This window comes from Pristis pectinata, chromosome 1, assembly GCF_009764475.1.
Source record: "Pristis pectinata isolate sPriPec2 chromosome 1, sPriPec2.1.pri, whole genome shotgun sequence".
Taxonomy (NCBI): Eukaryota; Metazoa; Chordata; class Chondrichthyes; order Rhinopristiformes; family Pristidae; genus Pristis; species Pristis pectinata.
In genome coordinates this window covers 120,289,179-120,308,476 of record NC_067405.1, presented here as the reverse complement: position 1 = coordinate 120,308,476, position 19,298 = coordinate 120,289,179, and the positions used below count along the sequence as shown (strand labels likewise).

The 19,298-nt window shown below is 36.6% G+C and overlaps 1 protein-coding gene across 1 annotated transcript in view; it reads left to right on the top strand.

Annotated features, from left to right (window-relative positions):
* The window catches only part of znf839 (zinc finger protein 839), a 30,237-nt gene extending 11,118 nt beyond the window's left edge, over positions 1-19,119 (top strand). Inside the window, exons 3-8 of the mRNA XM_052022261.1 lie at positions 3,920-4,051; positions 9,319-9,411; positions 11,403-11,558; positions 14,224-14,361; positions 16,482-16,620; positions 17,555-19,119. Coding sequence (XP_051878221.1) covers positions 3,920-4,051; positions 9,319-9,411; positions 11,403-11,558; positions 14,224-14,361; positions 16,482-16,620; positions 17,555-18,663 — 1,767 coding nt within the window. The 3' untranslated portion in view covers positions 18,664-19,119. The remainder of the gene's footprint in view (positions 1-3,919; positions 4,052-9,318; positions 9,412-11,402; positions 11,559-14,223; positions 14,362-16,481; positions 16,621-17,554) is intronic.
* Positions 19,120-19,298: the final 179 nt, after the last annotated feature.

Below are 19,298 nucleotides of genomic sequence, written 5' to 3'. Positions count from 1 at the left end.
ACACAAGAGTACTAAAAGAGGGCAGTTGATGGTGATCATTAGAAAGCTTCTTGTTTGTTTTGACCAGATGTTAAAAGACTAGAATCAATGTTGGACACCCAGTGCCTCTCCTTTCTGAATGGTTTGTCCGTCCTACAGATGGATCTCGGCATGCCTTGGCATGGTGACAGAGGAGTCTGGTTGAAAGATGGTTCTATGGCTTTCTGTTGCCTAGTCTGGAATAGCTCTCACAATTTAGGTGCAAGTTCCCAGTGTTAACAAGAAGTCCTTTGCAGGGTTGACAGTGCTGGGTGCACTTTTGTGCCTAGTTTGATAGCAGGTGGTCTTTCCAGTTTTATTCTTAATTTTTGTATCAGGAACCTGAAGACCCACACTCAATGTTTTAGGAACAGCTTCTTCACCTCCGCCATCAGATTCCTGAATGGTCCATGAGCACTACCTCATTGTTTCTCTTTTGCACTATTTATTTATTTTTGTAATTTATAGTAGTATTCATGTGTTGCACTGTACTGCTGCCACAAAACAACAAGTTTCATGAAATATGTCAGTGATAACAAACCTGATTCTGAACTACTAGCTTGACAGAATTTGCTGGCCCATTTCAGCAGGTGTTTATGACATCTTCTGAGTTTGAAGTCACATTCAGGTCAGATCAAAAGAGGATGGCAAATTTTCTTCTGAGAGGGGCATGGTGAATCAGTATTGAAAAGTACTTCTAAAGATTTAATTTATCATTCATATTCAGCAGAGATTAATTTTATTTTTCAAACTTTAAATGATTTTGTATGTTGCAGCTAAGTTGTGGAATTACTTGTCCGTGTTCTTATAAGAGAGTAATTTCTATCTGTAACTATTCTAACATTCTTGTCTGCTTATCACAGAAACAGTGGAGCTCTTTGTAGTTGATCTCTCAATGTTGAATGGATGATCTGAAATATGTAAAAGGGAGAAAAGGAGAACAATCTGAATTTGATTTTACCAAATTGCAACTCATTACTTTAAAAACGGCCTTTGTTTGGTGATTGCACTTTGAAATCTTTTTCCAAAGGATATCTCAAATTTGCCAATAAGCTTGGTGAAATGGTAATAATAAAAGTAGACTTTATAATCTAGCAACCTTAATAGAAAATTATGTGCTCAAATGTCAGTCTTCAACAATTTCTATAGGTTGAATTGCGGTATGCTTCCTGTGCTAGAATTTTGGATATTTCTACCTTACTCTGAAATTGGATTTTGCGGATGCAGCTATTTGCAGACTTGCATTACCAGGAAAGAATCAGTTGACTATAACTGCATTTTAAATTCTGACAGTGACGACCAGATCAATGGCTGTAAAACTGTAACCATTGAAGAGTCAAAGTATAGACAGGAAAATTTGAATCTGCACTGTAAATGACCTTGGAAGCAGAATCAGTTGGTTGTCATGAATCAAACTGAACACATACTTTGTTTTTGGGGAAGCAGAATGATGTCTACTTTATGCATTTCAGCTGTATAATTAATGAGCATAGCAGCAGCTGGCAATCATTGTCTTGATTCATTTCTGGTCTTAAAGGAGGGGGAAATATGTACTAACCTTATGCCTGAGAAGTGAAGTACTTCAGTTTGATTGGATACAGCTAATAAATTCTACTTCAGTTCAGGCTCTTTCCCAAGATTGCATATAATGCAGCTGAAAGTACATGGTTGAATGTCCTTTGCTACTCCATTGATTATGATTCTATGTTCTTTGGTCAGTTTGCCACTTCCTAACCTCTGCTGTTTCATGCCTTTGTCCAAGGAGAACCTCATTCTCTCTGAGACTTATCAACATGCTGTCAACGCTTCTCCTCATTCCCAAATCAATCCCTGCTACAATCTATGTTTTAGTCCCTGCACAAACACTGAAATGACTCTTATCTGGATTACACAAGAAAGGAAGCAGTAGTGGAACCTGCTCTGCCATTCATTAAGAAAATCTCTTACCTCAGTACCACTTTCCTGTGCTAATTATAATCCTTAATTACCTTATAGCAAAAAGATCTTTCCATCTCTGTTTGAATCTTTATGGCAACTGAGCTTCTGTGGCCTCCTTGGAAGAGAATTCCAAAGATTCACTAATCTGTGAAGAAATTTCTTCTCATCTCTGTCCTAAATGGCTGACCCCTTTCTTTGAGATGATGATAATCCGTGGTTCTAGATATCCTAGCTAGGGAAAACATCAACTTTGCATCATCTCTGTTAAGCTCCATTAGAATTGTGTATGTTTTGATGCAGTCACTTCTGATTCTTGTAAACTCAAGTACAGGTATTGACTGCTTATTGTTTCCTTGTACAACAAATTCACCAACCCAGGATTCAATCTGGTAAACTTTCACTGATCTCCCTCAATTGCAAGTAAATCGTTCCTTGCGTAGGGAGACCAAACCTGTACACAAAATTGTAGATACGCTCTCACCAGGGCATTATTGGAGTAGGATGCCTCTGTCCTTTTACTGCAAACCTCTTGCAATAAAGGCAAAAAAAAAACACTTTGCCTTCCTAATTGTTTGTGTATCTTTTTGTTAACTTTGTGATTCATGTACAAGGATACCTGATTCTCCCTGGACACTAACAACTTTCATTCTCTCAAAAAAAAATTCCACCAAATTGAATGGCTTCACAATTTTCTACGTTATATTGCACTATGATGACCTCGACTGTTCATTTAGCCTGTTTATATTCTCCCTGAATCCTCTCCACGTTCACCCACATCTTCACTGTCATTTTTTTTGTTACCCTTTGATGATGGTACATTAAGTCACTCTGACTTCGTGGCAGCCTTTGTCATTAAATCATTGGGTCACATGGAAAGAAACAGGCTCTTCTGCCCATATGACCTTCAAGTAACCATCTTTACTAATCCCATTTACTAGCAATTGGTTTGTAGCCTTGTACCTTGGTGATTCAAGTGTCTGCTTAGATACTACTAAAATGTTGTGCAAAATCCTGCTTCCGACTTCCTCATGCTCTGTGTTCCAGATTTCAGCTACCCTCTAGGTGGAAAAAAATCCTCTTCAGATCCTATCTAACCATATCATTTTGCTCTTATGCCTGTCTATTGTTATCAAGGTAAGTAATACTACCACTTTTCAGTAATAGCCTTTCTTCATTTATTCCTTGACTGTGTCATTCACAGGCATGGGGTTGGCAATGCTAACAAAGTCCACCTGTATCTGTCCACCACTTCTCTCAATCACTCCATTGTACTTCTATACATCACTGCAATTCCCCAGCTAAACATGTTAAGACTAAAACTTGTATTCAATTTACTAAAGAGTGTATATTCATGCCACTACTTTTGCTTTCTCAAGGTTAAACCAGATTGTCCAACTCTGGCTGCTTATTTCACCATGAACTCCCTTAACCATTGTTGCATCATGGCTGTTGTGCGTATAAACTACAAAATGCAATCCAATACACACCTAGGCTACTCTGAGTGCACCTCCCAAACCCACAAACTCTGCCACCAAGAAGAGAAGAGGCAACGAGTGCATCATGATACTACTGGCTAAAGGTTCCCCTCAATTTCCCCCAAGTCTTATACTATCATGACTTGCAAACGTGTTACTGTTCCTTTATCACTGGGTCTAAATCCTTAAACTTGTTACCTAACAACACTGTTGGGAGTGACTTCACCATAAGGATTGCAGGCATTTAATAAAGATTATTGATGGATGGCACTATTATGGAAAAAAAAATCATCGTGAATATCAAGTGATTCATCTATAACATGTATAGGCTTACTAATTTATTATCATCTTGCAGTGATTTTTTTTGACACTTGTGCCCTATAACATGCTTTTGTTTTTGCTTTATATTGATGACAGCTACATCCATAATGAACACCACTTGATTTTTGATAAATAGTTCTAAAAATGCAAGTTTACTTTTCTTGCAGACTGGAAAAGTTACATTAGCACAGCATTTCCCTGCACGCCGCCGAACTGTAAAGCGTGGCCGACCTCCAAAACACCACAACAATACTTATCATCAGGAACAAGTCATGAAGAGGAAAGCAAGACTAAAAGAGGTATGGAGTTTTGGTAAAGGTTATTTTATTAAACTTAGATGCATGTTAAAATCTAGACAATATAAAATTTCAAAATGTTCCAAGGATTCAGTGCATCTTCATTATATGGTATAATTCCTTAAAACATTTGGAACATGGTTTGATGTTGAAGGGGGGGAAGATGAGTGGGAGCAAAGCAAGTGAAGAATGGGAGAAAGGATCTGAGAAGAGAACAGAGGGAGAGATTGGAGGAAAGAGGATGCAGAATAAGCAAAGTGTTCATGTGAATGAAGCATTCTTGAATGGTGGCAATGCAGAAACCGCTTTGCATTTGCAGTTGATTTGCATCACTAGTTCTAGTAGCAATAAGAGCTTGACCAACATATAGAAAGAAAGTTTCTTCCTATTCGATCCAAAAAAATTTTTCTTCCAGAACCTCATCTAAAATTAACACTATGCTACCATTCTTTCAGGGACACATCCGTTTTTGCATATTTGTTACATATGTGTTATGTACGTAGGATATCTCAGAATATAAACGCATGTGGTATTTAAATTTCAATTGTTGCCCTTGTTTTTGTGAAGCTAACCACCTATATCGTAAAAGTCATGTTTCAGTATTTTTAGTAAGATAGCACATGATATACAAAGTACTTGTTAAAGGTATTAAAATAATATATTAGTAAAAAGGGTTATTACAGAACGTTCAGTACAGCCCAACCAGTCTTTTCCATCTTATTTTGTCCCCCATGAGCCTTTTCCGTAATTGGGCATTTCAATTTGTATCAACATAGACCTCAAATTTCCTCCTTGTTAATGCTTCTGAAACCTAAAAGCATCAATGTATTCACTTCACTTCCATGCCATCAACTGGAGAGTTACGCAATCTTACTACTGTGTAAAGAAGTATTCACTGAATTTCTAATCTGCTTTCTAGGTAACTATCTTGCATTGATTGTCTCTTATTTTGATGATTGGAAACACTTATTTTCTGCTCTCATAAATCTTCATAAATCTGAAAACTTCCAGCCTTCTCAGCCTTTCATATCAAGAAATGAGTCCAGGCCTGTACCTCCATTTGCAATGCGAATAACCTCAAAGTTCTGATCTTTGTAGATCCTTTTTGCACCTTCTTTTGTGTTTCAATATCAATTTTGTAATATGGCAATCATATCTGTATATATGCCCCTGTTGTTTCTTAAAAATTTTCCAATTCTATCCCTTCTGGAAACATGTGCCATGTTGAGCTGATCTTAAAACAAGTTTAGCTTTTTCTGAGTTCTAATGAAAGGTCGCTGACTTGTAAAGCTCGTTTACTTTCTGTCAGAATGCTGCCAAACCCTACTGAACTATAAAAGCATTTTCTGCTTTTGGTGATGTTGTAGTTATACTTCCAGATCCTTTACTCTTTTATCCCATTAGACTCTTCTGGAGTAAAATGTGAGTTATTCATTTTTGCTTCCATCATGTAAGACTTCACACATCGATTTACTTGCCTGTTAAACATCCAATCAGCACCTTCATTAATGTTATCTAGTAAATAATTTCAGTCTTACTGTGGTTCAGCTTGTCCAATTTAGTGTCATCTTCAAATTTAGGAATGGTTTTTGATTCTATGATCTTAATGGCAGTATAATTTGTGAACAGCAGTGTTCCCTACATGTATATTTTTGGGCCCCATGTTATACTTCTATCACTTGCAACAGGAACATTTCCCCATCCACTCTTTTCTCTGTCATGAGGCCAAATAGCAGTCCATTCTACTACTAATCTCCCAACTCTGCAGGATTGGAATTTATCCATTAGTCTATTAATTAAGACCTCACGAAAGGCCTTTTGGAAATCTGGATTTATTACATTTACCACATTACCCTTGTCCATCATCTGTTACCTCTTCAAAGAATTCAGAAAGGCTGGGAATACCAGACTTTCCCATTTGAAATCTGTGCTGGCTGTTGTTTTTTTAAAAATTTCTGGGTATTTTCCAATTTTCCCTTTTTAATAGGGATTCCATCATCTTTCCTACCATCTGTGTTAAGCTGAATAGCCTGTAGTTTCCCTGTGTGTATCCCTTGTTAAGCATGGGTATAATGATAGCTATTTGCTGGTCCCCTGTGTTATTCTTTCAGATATATATTCTGTGCAATTGTGGCTCAGCTGGCTCTTGCCTAGATTCAATTAAAATACAATTTGTCCAGACCAGGGGCTTTATTCTCTGAGTTTAATTAGTTTACTCAAAATTTCTTTATTTAAGATGCAGTTATATAATTCTAATCTAATTTTTAATGTCATGGGCACATGATACCTCTCATTGGCAATTACTGAAACAAAATATTTCTGCCACTTCTCTCTTTGTTTGAGAGTTTATTCTGTGCATTCATTGTTTGCCCTCTTTCCATCATAGCTTTCTTTTTTTATGTGCTCGAACTATATTATTTCACTTGTTCCTTGATAACAATTCCATCTTTCTTTGGCTTCCTAATTGCATCTTTGGCATCTCTCATAATTTTTGTATTCTGTCTTGTGCTTGCATTATCATCCAGTTACTGTGCTCAGTTTTCCTTATGTGTATTTTTCCCCTCGTTTTTATTTATCTCACTAGTGTTTTGTGTGTACTTGTATATTTCCTACATACTCTTAGACTCTGAATACAATTAAACAAACCTTCATATACACTGAAAGGCTTCACAGGAGCATTATCAAACATAATTTTAACACAAACGAATATTTGAGCAGATGACCAAAAGCTTTATCCGAGGTATATTTTAAGGAGTGTCTTAAAGGAGGAAAAAGAAAAAAGAGTGTTAATGATGTCTAGTATGTGAATTCCAGAATTTAAGTCCTTAGCATCTGAAAGCACAATTGCCAGTAGTGGAGGGATATCAGGATATAAGAGGCTACCAAGTTTGGTAGGTCTGGAGGAAGTTATTAGGGCCACAGTTTGGCAGCTAACAGAGCTATTGCCTCACAGCTCCAGCAACCTGGATTCAATCCTGTCTGTGTGTGTGGTTTGCATGTTCACCTTCCTTCAGGTCTTCCATTTTCCCATTTCAAAAAGTGCAGGTTGTTAGGTTAATTGGCCACTGTGAATTGCCCTTAGTACATAGGCGAGTGGTAGAATCAGGGGGAGTTGATGGGAATGTAAAGACAATAGATAACAGATAAAATTGGCAGGGTAATGAAATTCTATGTGAGCACCACAGATTCAATGGGCTGAAAGGTCATCTTCCATGTTATATGGAGATATCTGGAAAAATGGGTTGGATGGGGTGGGGAGGGGGATGGAGTAGGATTTGACAAAAACATGAATGTTAAATCATGGAATTGCTGAACTAGGACCCAATGCATGTCAGAACATAAGAAATAAACATAAGAAATAGGAGTAGAAGTAGGCCATTTAGCACCTTGCACTTGCTCTGCTGTTCAAAAGATTATGACTGATTTGATCTTGGCCTTCACTCCTTCCTGACTCCCTGATTCAAAGATGTGCCCATTTTAACTATTCAATTGAACCTGAACAATACTTTCAGATAGAGAATTCTAAAGAAGTAAACCTTCTCAGAAAAGAAATTTCTCATTGTCTCAATCTTAAATGGGGTTGCATTATTCTTAAACAATTCCTCATTGTTCCAGATTCCCCAAAGAGGGGAAACCTTTGAGCACCTATCCTTTCAAACCTCTTCAGAATATTGTAGGTTTCAATAAGATTAGCTCTCATTCTTCTAAACTCCATTGAGTAGTTTTCTCTGGGATAATGGGTAAATAAGACTTGATGCAAGTTATGATTAGGGCAGCAGAGTTTTGACTGACCTCAAGTTTAAGTGGGACGCTGGTTGGTAATGTGCTGAAATAGATCAGTGTGGAGTTGATATGGACAAGGAAGTGGACTTCAAGAGCAGGTAAGGTAAGGCCAAGGTAGAGTCAAGTTTGTTATTTAGATGAAAAACGGTAATCGTAGTGCTGTTGTGGTCAGCAGTTCAACCCGACATGATGGTGCTGAATTGTCTGATTCACAGGATATTTCACAGGAAGAGGGATGGCATCAATGGTAAGGAAACTGAGGTTGTGATAGAGATCAAGTGCAAAAACTTGTGTCTTCCTGATATGTAAATGGAGGAAATTTCTTCTTATCCAGAACTAGGTGTTAGATGGTTGTGGAGTTTTGATACAGAGGAAGGATCAAGAGAAATATTGCTGGGGTAAGGGTGGGTATTATTAGTGTTTATGGATTATGTTGCTGAGAGGCAGTATGTACTGGAGAAATATGAGAGGTGATACTAGCAAGGATATTTTGAATGTTTGCCATTGCTCTTCTGCATAATTTGTTGACCATATTGTTTATTTTCTCATGTTCTATTGTCAAAGACCTCAAACTGGGCCATTCTCCAATCCATTTCTCTGGTCAATGTCTTGCTTATTCTCTTCCCAATTATGATCTTAATTGTTGTATTGTAATCGATATTTATTAGTCGTCCCCTAATTTTACTTACCTCCATCTGCTCTGATTTGTTCCTCATTGTGAGATCCTGTAGCAAATCCTCCCTTGTTACAGAGTAAGTAGAAAGATACTCTGTACACATCTTAAGAATGAATATGTCTTTTACAGTACCTTTCATGTGCTCAAGGCCCTCCCTTTATAGCTAATTAATTATTTCCGAAATATGGTCATCCTTATTTTTCACATAGGTAGCAGGCAATTAAGCCACAGCAAAGTTTCACAAATGGAAAATAGAAATAATAAATTAATTTGTTTCTGGTGGTGTTGGTTGAAAGATGAATGTTAGCTAGGGGACCATGAAAGCTTATTTGTGAGTGGTATCCTTTGATCTTTTATGTCAGGGCCATCTAAACTGAATTAGCAAAGTGTACTTGTTAGATATCAAGAAATACTTCAGCACTGCATTCTATCTTCTACCTGAATATTTCTGAAATAATTAACTTCTTTCCCTTTTTACATGCCTTTTTGTTCATTCTTGCTTAATCAACCAATTATGTACTGACTCTTAACCTACCTGATATTTCATTTTGATGGTGAAAATTAGCCTTTTCACTGTGATATGGTATCCTATTAAGATTGTAACACTGTTTCTTCCAAAATCTTTTTTCAGCTTTTAAGGTAAGATGGTTTGAGTAGGTCAGGAATATTTTAATATTCAAAGGATCATGAAATCTCAACTTTCAGTAGCTACTTGAAATACTAATACTAAAATACCAGAAATCGTATCTTCTTTGCAATATACTATCATATTTTCTGTTTAGTGCAGTAATGAAAATTATGTTTTAACTAGCTCCTGAAACAGTGTGATGATGAGGAACTGATGGAATTAGCTCTCCCCAGGCTTACTGAAGTCATCACTCTCTGGGAATTCCTGTTGATGAAGGCAAGTGTATTTTTATGAATTACTGTAACCTATTATGTAAGATAATTCTAAGTTTCATGTAAGTTACCAGTGAATATTTTCATGAAATTTCTAGCATTTCATCCACAAAAATAAAATCACCATACTGTGTTTTATTTAACCCAAGCTAAATTCTGTTGACTATCTCAGAACTTTCAACAGTTGCAAACTTTCTGCCATTTTCAGACTTCTGCACAGGTTGTTTTTCCCTGTGTAATATTTTGTACATTTTATTATATAATTATGTTAAAAAGCTTTTTTGTTATAATTTTAGGGCAGATGTAACTAAAGATATCAATTGGAATATTTAAGTAAATTTAGCTACAAAACAGTTTTCTTGTCACGTACTGATATATGTAAAAGATTGAAGTGCATGACAGTGGTTTCGCAATAGGCCAAGTAATCTCAAGCCAATAAGAAAAATATATTAATCTGCTGTTGATCATTTTGTTCATCCAACAGTATCGTGCAAAGCGTGCAATATTTTAGCATATGTTGTATTGTTTCAGAGGAATGACATTTTCTACTTTTGGGTTAATTATTTATAAAAACTTGAATTTCTGAAGATTTTATTATTACTTAAAGCTGCATTCCTTCCTGGCTCCATGAGAAATCGACAAATAAAATACTGCATGCTATTGCAGACTTTCCAGGCTCTGGGAACCCTAAACAAAGAACGACATTTATTTAAAAACCTCAAGTGTGCATGTGTATATGTGTGCATGTAACCTCCCTCAATTCACAAGTTATTCATAAATCCACCATTTTGCAAGTCTTTCCACCCCTATCGCAAACTGGAAATAATGGTGACCGAAACAGAATCCTCGGTGAAAATTGTTAGCAGTACGTCAGCTGTGATGGTTTCATGAAAGCTGCCACCCCTGTGGTGCTGTACTCAAAATGGTGGACCTAGTAACTAAGGTGAGGAGTTCTGACTTTTCTTCCTTACTGCTTCTCTCCCTCCCCCTTAAATAAAAAGGTGCTTAAAACAGAGGGAATAGAGTGTGCAGACTGTCTGTAGTTCTGGTTAATGACATTTCTTTGATTAAAATTAATACATCCTTTAACCTTGCTTTTGGATACAAACCTACCCACAGCCAAAATCGCCTTGGATAGCTGCCAGATTTTGTATTCAAGTTTCTTTCCTTGTGGATGAATTCCTCCCAGCCTGTTAGTCCCTTTGTGTACAGTCCACTCTGGGTATGGCAGTTGTGTGATAGTTCTGTAATGCTACTACTTCTCTCCTCATACTGCTACTCTTTCAGCTTAAAAACAACTTTATGAACAAACTTTATGATGTTGACAAGTTTGCATTCATCGAGATTTTAAATGTTTTCTGAATAATGTGCATCGGCACCTTCCCATATCTTGTGGCAAGTACAGCAAAACAAAATGTACAATATGTAATCAATCAATTTAAATCTGTTTAAAAAGGCAGATTATTAATTTAGATGTAACACATTAGTTCAGTTGTGTTACACCAAAATATCAATTGGTTCTTTTCATTTGCAGATAATTGATTTGCTGCATTTCCTTCATTTTTTTCTTTTTGAAATCTTCACATAGGTTAAATGTTTAAGAGTGTGTCTTGTATTTCTGGTTACACGCACAATGATCTCCAAAGTAGCACAATTGAACTACATGCTTCCATATTATTAATAATCATTTTTCTAGGAGCCCATTATGAAGGAATGCTCCTTTAAGGTTGTAGACAGGCCTCAATAGGGTGTTTTATTTCCTGCAATGAAGATACTTTGTAGGCTGAAGAAAATGTGACATGAATCAGGATCTTTGGCCTGTTGGGAAATTAGTGCACGTAACAGAACTTTTTCTTGGGCAATAACTTTGAAATACCATTATGTTGAAAAATTGTTATAGTTATTCTTTTGTATTGTACAGATTGGATCTTAATTCATGTCTGGTAAATTCTGTTAGAAAAATCCAACTCTTAATATTTAATGCTGAATTCCTAGGTGGAAAAAGGACATCCAGCTAGACCACAATTTCAAGATGTCTATAGAGAGTTTGAGATGCTGCATAAACATGTGAAGAAAATGGCTGAAGAGCACTTAAATAGTTCCATTCGAGTAATAAATCCTCAACAGCCCTTACAGATTTCTAGTCTGCAGGTAAATAAATGCTTGTAGAGATGTTTATAGGGCAAACAATATTAAATATCAGATATGGTGAATTTTCTTCAACTTTTTGCTACAATCAATCATTTTGTATGATTATAATAAGCACTATCAAATATACATCAAATTAATTCTGAAATAAATTCCTCAAGATTTGCTGTATTTTCTTTTTATTGATAGTTACTGATTGTTTTGCAGTGATGAATATTTTGGCTCTTGTCAACTATTAGACAATTTGTTGTCTGTGTGCATCTCAAAAATTTTTTGCTGGACAATTTTGTCATTGAGCCTATTTTATGTTTACCTGCAATTTGAATCCACTACTTTAGTGTTAAATTTTATGTATCTGAATAATGTTGCAATTAAATGGCAATAACTCATTGAAGCACAGATTAAGTAACATTTTTCAGCATTATTTGATCACCATAAAAAGCATTTACTAAGCTGCACCTGAGCAATCTTTACCCTTTGTTGTTCTTTCAAAAGTTAATGGTGTTAGAAAATTGTAAGTTATTGCAATTAACTTTAATTAAACTTTATTTAATTGTTTTCTTTTTCTGACAGAGGATTTGCCTTTTGGTGGGTTAGTGTATTTGGTTTTTTCAGCCAGCTCCAGACTATTATGTCAGTATAGTCCTGACTTCCCAATTTCCACTTCTGGAAACTTGAGTCATCAAATTCTGCTACCTAACTTCTGACCTTCACCCAAGCAGTCCGTTCCATCACTTTCATAGTTTAGTTCCACTCCTATTTAAACAGCAATTTTAAATACAATTAATTATGTATTACCTGGTGTTTACAGCAGTGTTATCAAAAAAATTGACACTAACATGAAACGTGACCAAAAATTTGTTCAGAAAGAAAGGTTTTTGTTTGTGCCTTAAAGGAGGAAAGTGAATTAGAAAGAGAAGTTTAAGGAGCGTTAGGGTTAGAAATTGGGATCTTAACAGATGAATCTATGCCATCAATGATGGATTAAAAGGCATTAGAATTGAAGGAATCCAGAACTATCAATGTCAATCTGGAGTGTTTGTAGGTCTGGAGGAGTTCAGAGATAAAGTGGGACAAGAATGGGAATTTTAAAATTTAAGGCATTATCAGAGGAAGAGCTAATGTTGATCAATGTTATCCAAATGTCTGCAGTCATTAAATCTTTGCCATTGTTGGGGGAATCAACTGTCATCATCTGTACATGCACTCTATAATCTAATCCCACTCCTGTTGTTTCCTATACCCTTTTGTATTTGCTTTCTTAAAATAGAAAAGTTTGTCCCTTTGCTGTTTTCTACCTTTTGCCCTTCACTGTGCCAATGATTTATGGCTGTTAACTTCCCTTTCCTTTCTTCTAAATGCTTATTTGCATAGCTATGCATGTTGATCTTACGGGCAAAACTCCTGTAGCATAAGCCCCTCAATCATCAAAATGGCAGCATTCAAAGTTCCAGCAAGAATGCCTGTCACCACTGATCCTTAACAGAATCCAGTCTTTTCTTGTAATTTAGGTCTTGCTGGCTACTCATGGAGTCATAGAGCAATACAGCGTGGATACAGGCCCTTCAGCCCAATGAGTCCATGCCAACCACAGTGCCCAGCCAGCTAGTCCTAATTTCCTGCATTTGGCCCATATCTCTCCAAGCCCCGCCCTTGCATGTACCTATCCAAGTGCTGCTTAAATGATACTTTGTACCTGCCTCAACCACTTCCTCTGGCAGCTCGTTCCATATACTCACCACACCACCCTCTGCGTGAAAGAGTTGCCCCTTAACTCCCTTTTAATTTTTTCCCCTATCACCCTAATTCTATGCCTCTAGTTTTGGACTCCCCTACCCTGTGGAAAAGACTGCTATTATCTTCCTTATCTACACCCCTCGTGATTTTATAAACCTCTATAAGATCACTCCTCATTCTCCTGTGCTCCAAGGAATAAAGACCTAGCCTGGCCAATCTCTCCCTATAACTCAGGCCCTCTAGTCCTGGCAACATCTTCATAAATCTTTTCTTCACACTTTCCACTTTAAGCACATCTTTCCTATAACAAGGTGATCAAACCTGTACACAGTAGTCCAAGTGCCGCCTCACCAATGACACATACAGCTGCTACATAACGTCCCAACTCCTATATTCATTGCCCTAACTGATGAAGGCCAGCATGCTAAACACCTTTTTCACCACCCTGTCTACCTGTGATGCCACTTTCAACCAATTATGCAGGTTACTGTTTAACAGGCTACTGTTTAAATTAAAATTTATGTGCTAAAATGAGATGGGAAATATATGTAGTTGTACTCCACTCTTCACGTAAACTATTGACTGCATACATTGATTTTGGTTATCTTGTTGCTTTGGTTGTCTAGTATTGTTTTCTTTTCAAGAAGAGTTTCAGGAACAGCCAGTTGACGTCTTTCCACATTGAGTCATACAACTGATTGAAATTCTACAGAACTTTACCATGAATATTTCACATGGTCTAAATACTTTGTATTAAAGATTTACTTTCTGTCACATTACTCATAGTTCAAAGGAGAGCACCTCTTTATTTTAGGAATGCTGAAATAATACATTACTAATCAGTAAATACATGTATACCACTGTAATAATTTTATGAATTGAGTAGAATGAAATTATAACTGATATCTCTTTATTTCCATAAATGTTCCAGGTAGCTGAGTCACTAGGAATAACTGAGCACATGAATAAAGAAAATCAGCAAGATGCAAGCATGTCTCTGACCTACAGATTAGTGACTGTGGATGACCAAAACCATGTAAATTCACCTGCAGAGAAACATGTCATGGAGGTATCTGAAAATTAAACATTCAATATAAAGCAGTAATATTGGCTTCAGTCACATAGAATAACTGCTTAATGCCCAATATTGCAACAACAGTTACAAACAATTTTCCTTCAATAAACAATCATCTGGAGGAACTCAGTGGGTCGACCGGAAACATCAACAAGTCCTTTCCCTCTACAGATGCTGCTCAACTTGCTAAGTTCCTCCAACGGGTTGTTTGTTGCTCTAGATTCCAGCATTTGCTGTCTTTTGTGTTTCCTTCAATAAATACTATCTTTAATTTCTATAAATCTTTTAACCAGAGAAAATAGCAATTCAGATTCAGTGAATTAGTAATTACAAAGTACTGAGAGGAATATTCCAAGCCCAATAATTTTATGAATTTTGATTTGGCAATACCTTAAATCAACAGTTTGGACCAGACTGTTCAGATTCTCTCTCCTGTTTGACCCTGATATTGCCTTGATATTGTACAGTTTCAATCCTAAACAGAATGAAAAAAGCTCAAGCAAATACAAAATTGTATTTTTATGGTAACATCACAAAATAGCAAATGGGTGGAGAAGACTTGCAGAATTAAGTCTGTTAATTAAGTCGTTTTCAAAAAGATTAACAATATGTAAGAATGTTGTAGATGGTAATAAGGATATACAGAAATATGAAATACACCTCAATGTGACACACCTGCTGTTAGGCCCACCTTGCCTGAATAATACTGTTCCTCAGAGCTGAATAACATAAATGGTATGTATTTATTTATGAAAGGGGTGTGGGTGTTATTGACAAGGCCAGCATTAAAACTCATCCTAATTGCCCATGTGGTGACGATGGTTAGTATTACATTAAACCACTGCAGTCCTTGTGCTGATGATGCTTCCATGGTGCTGTTAAGACTTGACCCAGCAAAATGAAGGAATCGCAATTTCCAGGTCAGAATAGTGTGCTGGAAGGAAACGTGGTGGCAACCCTCCATGCATGTGCTCCCCTTGTGCTTCTAAGTGGAAGAATTAGTGGATTTCCAGGATTTGATCTTGCGTATTAACTGAATTATTTTTGGAAGGAGTCAGGTAAAGCTGATAAATATTTTGCCTGTTACTCAAAGGTTTGACAGTCTCTTTGCTGTGTACCTTTGCTGATTTGGTTGAGTGACTTCAAAATGGTGACAAATTGTAAATGTGCAGAATAACCAGTTTAATAGATGAAATTGCCTCTCCTCTTTCATAACAACATAAGAAAGAGGAGCAGGCAAAGACCATTCATTAAGATCATAGTTAATCTTCCACTTCATTGCCATTTTCCAGCACCATATCAACATATCTCTCGATGCCCATAAAGCTATCAAACTTTGTTTGGGATGAACATACAACTGAGTTTCCATGGCCATCTTGGGTAGAAAGTTCCAAAGGTTCACCACCCTCTGAATGAAGAAATTTCACCTTGACTTAGTCTTAAATAGCCTATATCTTATTTTCAAACTGTGCCCTGTGGTCCTAGATTCAGCCACGTGAAATATCCTCCCTGCATCTAGCCGGTCAAGCCCTTTAAGAATTTTGTAAGTTTTGATGTGATCTCCTCTCATTCCTTTGGAACCTGTTTTATGCATTCTTCTGATGCATCTGATGATTGGTGGTCAGCAAATTAGCAGTTAAAGACCTAAATTCTAGATTTCCCTTCCTGAACTTTCTACTTTTCTCCTTTATAATGGTTCTTAAAATCTGTGGCTTTGACCAAACCCGGTTACCTTCCTTGATATCTCCTGTTAGACAAGCTTTGTTCAGTAATTCATTATGGAGCACTTTGGATCATTTTACTACATTGCTACACAAATGCAGTTCCTGTTATAAAAGGTTGATGGGAACAAAGAATAATTTGCTCTCTTGCACTGTATTTGGTCTTGTAAAGCCTGAGATTCTCTGTCTGGTGGCACTTTGCTCTTAATTATTAACAGAACTGAAATCTGATTTTAGAAGCTTGCATTTTTAGAGTTAATATTGTATTCACCACTTAGACATTAATCAGCAGCCTTTTGTGTTTCAGAATCAAATCCTTTTCATGATAACTCTCCCTTGAGAAACTTAAAATTATTTAAATTGATTTTTAAAATTATCTCTTTGCTCTTTCAGCAAGACCTTGGAACGTTATCCCCTTCGTCAAAACGAATGAAAGTTGATGACTCTCTAGCAGGAACTGAAAGTAACTTGAATCAAAATGGAATAGAAATAACTGGTGAAGTACATTTACAAAGCTTAACTAATGCAACAGGTATGTAAAATTTTGTAATTAATGTGTTCTGGAGTAATATGTTATGATCTTGGTTTTATTGAGAAGGGCAAGATATGAATCCCTGCTTGTTACTTAAACCATGTCCAGCAGGGTTCTTTTGCAGAAATTTGAGTTTTAGGCACTTGGTCTCAGAATAAAGAGCCTGGATAAAGCACACTAGCTTTCTTAACTTCCAATCGTTGAACACTGCAAAAAGCATTTTAGTTCTGGACCATGAATACCTTCATATCTTGCAGCATCATCACTATTGAACACTCCCAACTCAGATTAGATATAGGACAAAACACCAACATTTTACAATTTTGTGTCTTCATTCCTTCCTCAGAAACAAGCACTAATCTATTCTGCTATCCTTTTGACAGCTTTGGTAAGAATGTAATTTGAGGCCAAAAAAAACTACAGCTGGGGTCTTATGACCAGTAGGAGCTAGATAAAGACTGCACACACTATTTGCTCTTGGGACCCCAACATGCTTAGCTGTGGTGCATTTTCCAAAAAGATAAAGTTTTATAATCTATCCTGTCTGAGTTACCTTTTAGAAATGTCTACATTTTTTTAAAAAAAATTATTTCTCCAACCAAAAGAGGAAAGCGTGCTTGTCCTTTCAGAACAGCTTTTGTGTGAAATTCTATACCCATTGTTACATAGAAGGAAAGTAGTTTTCTGGAATTTCTGACTCCTGCACTTCACAGCCTAACTGAAAAAGAAGAAAATGCTTTTGCAGATGTAGGTGAACAGGAATGTTTATATAGGTGGTTGTGGTGAACAAGGTAATTGAAGTTAATTGAAGTTGTAATTTGTTACTCATGAGATTTGTATACATTTCTTGGTGGTGGTGTATGCATGCTACACTATTGGATTGTTTTTTTTAATTTAGCTGGTTTATCTAAAACTAGTATTTTTCTTTCTGTAGACAAGAAACAAATTGAAAGCCCCACGCTGAATGCTTGTGATCCACATACGGAGTATGGACCAACAGCAGTTCAGGTAGTGGATAACCATACAGATGGAGTGTTGCTTTCCGAGGATATTAAAGGTTCCAGTTCCTTGGAACAGTCTACTTCTGAGGAATTGTGTTATCAGGTAACTGAAGTAAACCTGTCAAGTTCTCAAATTCCCCTGCTGGAACCCCACAGTGAAGTCCTAAATAATACTATTCAGGGAGAAGATTTTTTAAGTATGGACACGGATATTACAGCAGAAGAATTGGTTCAAGAACAATTGTCTAGTCAAAATATTTCAGAGCAGCTGAATGATGCTGAACTAAATTCCACTGGGGATGAAATGACCAATCAGAATTCACTTCTTTCGGATATGGCTAAGGTCAGCCAAAAAGGTTCGGAAGCAAGCAACTCTGTTCAGGATTTACAGCATACTATCAACAGCCAGGATCCACTTGGCAATCAGGAACAAAGTGAGCAACTCAATGATTCTGACATAGCAGATCAGATGCAGCAGCTTGAGAAGGCTCTGTCTCAAGATGTGGAGCCCATAGGTCAAGTTTGCCACACAGAACATAGTCATTTACAGCATCACCAGACTGAACAGACTTTTGAAGCTAACATTTCCCCTCAAGCAGATCTTGATAGTCAGGTATCCTCAGAAGAGATGAATGGGTTGCAAGTAGCAAGTCAGAGTAAAATAATAGGTCACTTTGAAGAACAGAATGTGGATCAAAGAAATCAGGAAAGTTCAGAAGATATTCTAGAAAGTACAGTGACGGAAGATGGAACATTAGAATTCCAGCTACCTGTTGGGAGTCAGGAGTTATTGGCTCAGGGACACGAACAGATCTTCATTCAAACTTCTGAGGGTCTAATTGTGTCACATGAAGGAACAGCTGTTGTGTCACAGACATCTGAAGGTATCGTTATAGTAACTAATGCTGATGGTACTACGATGCACATACGGACGCCTGATGGTGTTCCCTTTGAAACAGTAGAAGCACTTCTGGCAATGGATTCTGAAGGGCAAAGTGAAGGCTTACTAGTCTCACAAACACAAACTGAAGTGGAACAATAATTTGAATGCCCTGATCCTCTTCTCTTTATTAAAAAAAAAGCAAAAATAACTAAAGAGGAAGTTTTCTCTTGTTCTGTAAACTGCTACAGTACAAAAATAAGGCTGTTCATTTTTGTAAAAGAAACTTGAGACTGTTTCCTGTAATGTTACAGTGAACATTTATTACTTAATGTATTTTGTGTTAAACTTTATTGTCCCATGAGTTAACACGTCTTGTACAAAACTGAGTAGAAGGTTTCAAGAGTGGTTACCCTCCATGTTGCAATGTGCCTGGCAAGGTACTTGAATGAATTTCATAAACTAAATCCAAGTTTATTTATTGTTTTCTGGAACATACATTTGACTGCAGTTGTCCAGAAAATGTGATGTTGCTGCACTGAATTTGAATGTTTTCTTTATACCTTTGACTCCTTGTTGCTTAATCAATATAACTATTTTGCCAAAATAATATTTGTATATGTTCTACTGCCTACATTTGAAACTGCCTTTAGAAGACTAATTGTACTCCCATGAAAAGTTTATAATAAATATAAATCTGTTACATTGCAAAATGAAATTTTTGCTAATATTTTAATTGTTTAATCTCTGTCATTCATCTCAAATGACGGACATGTGGATTATACAGTAATCAAAAT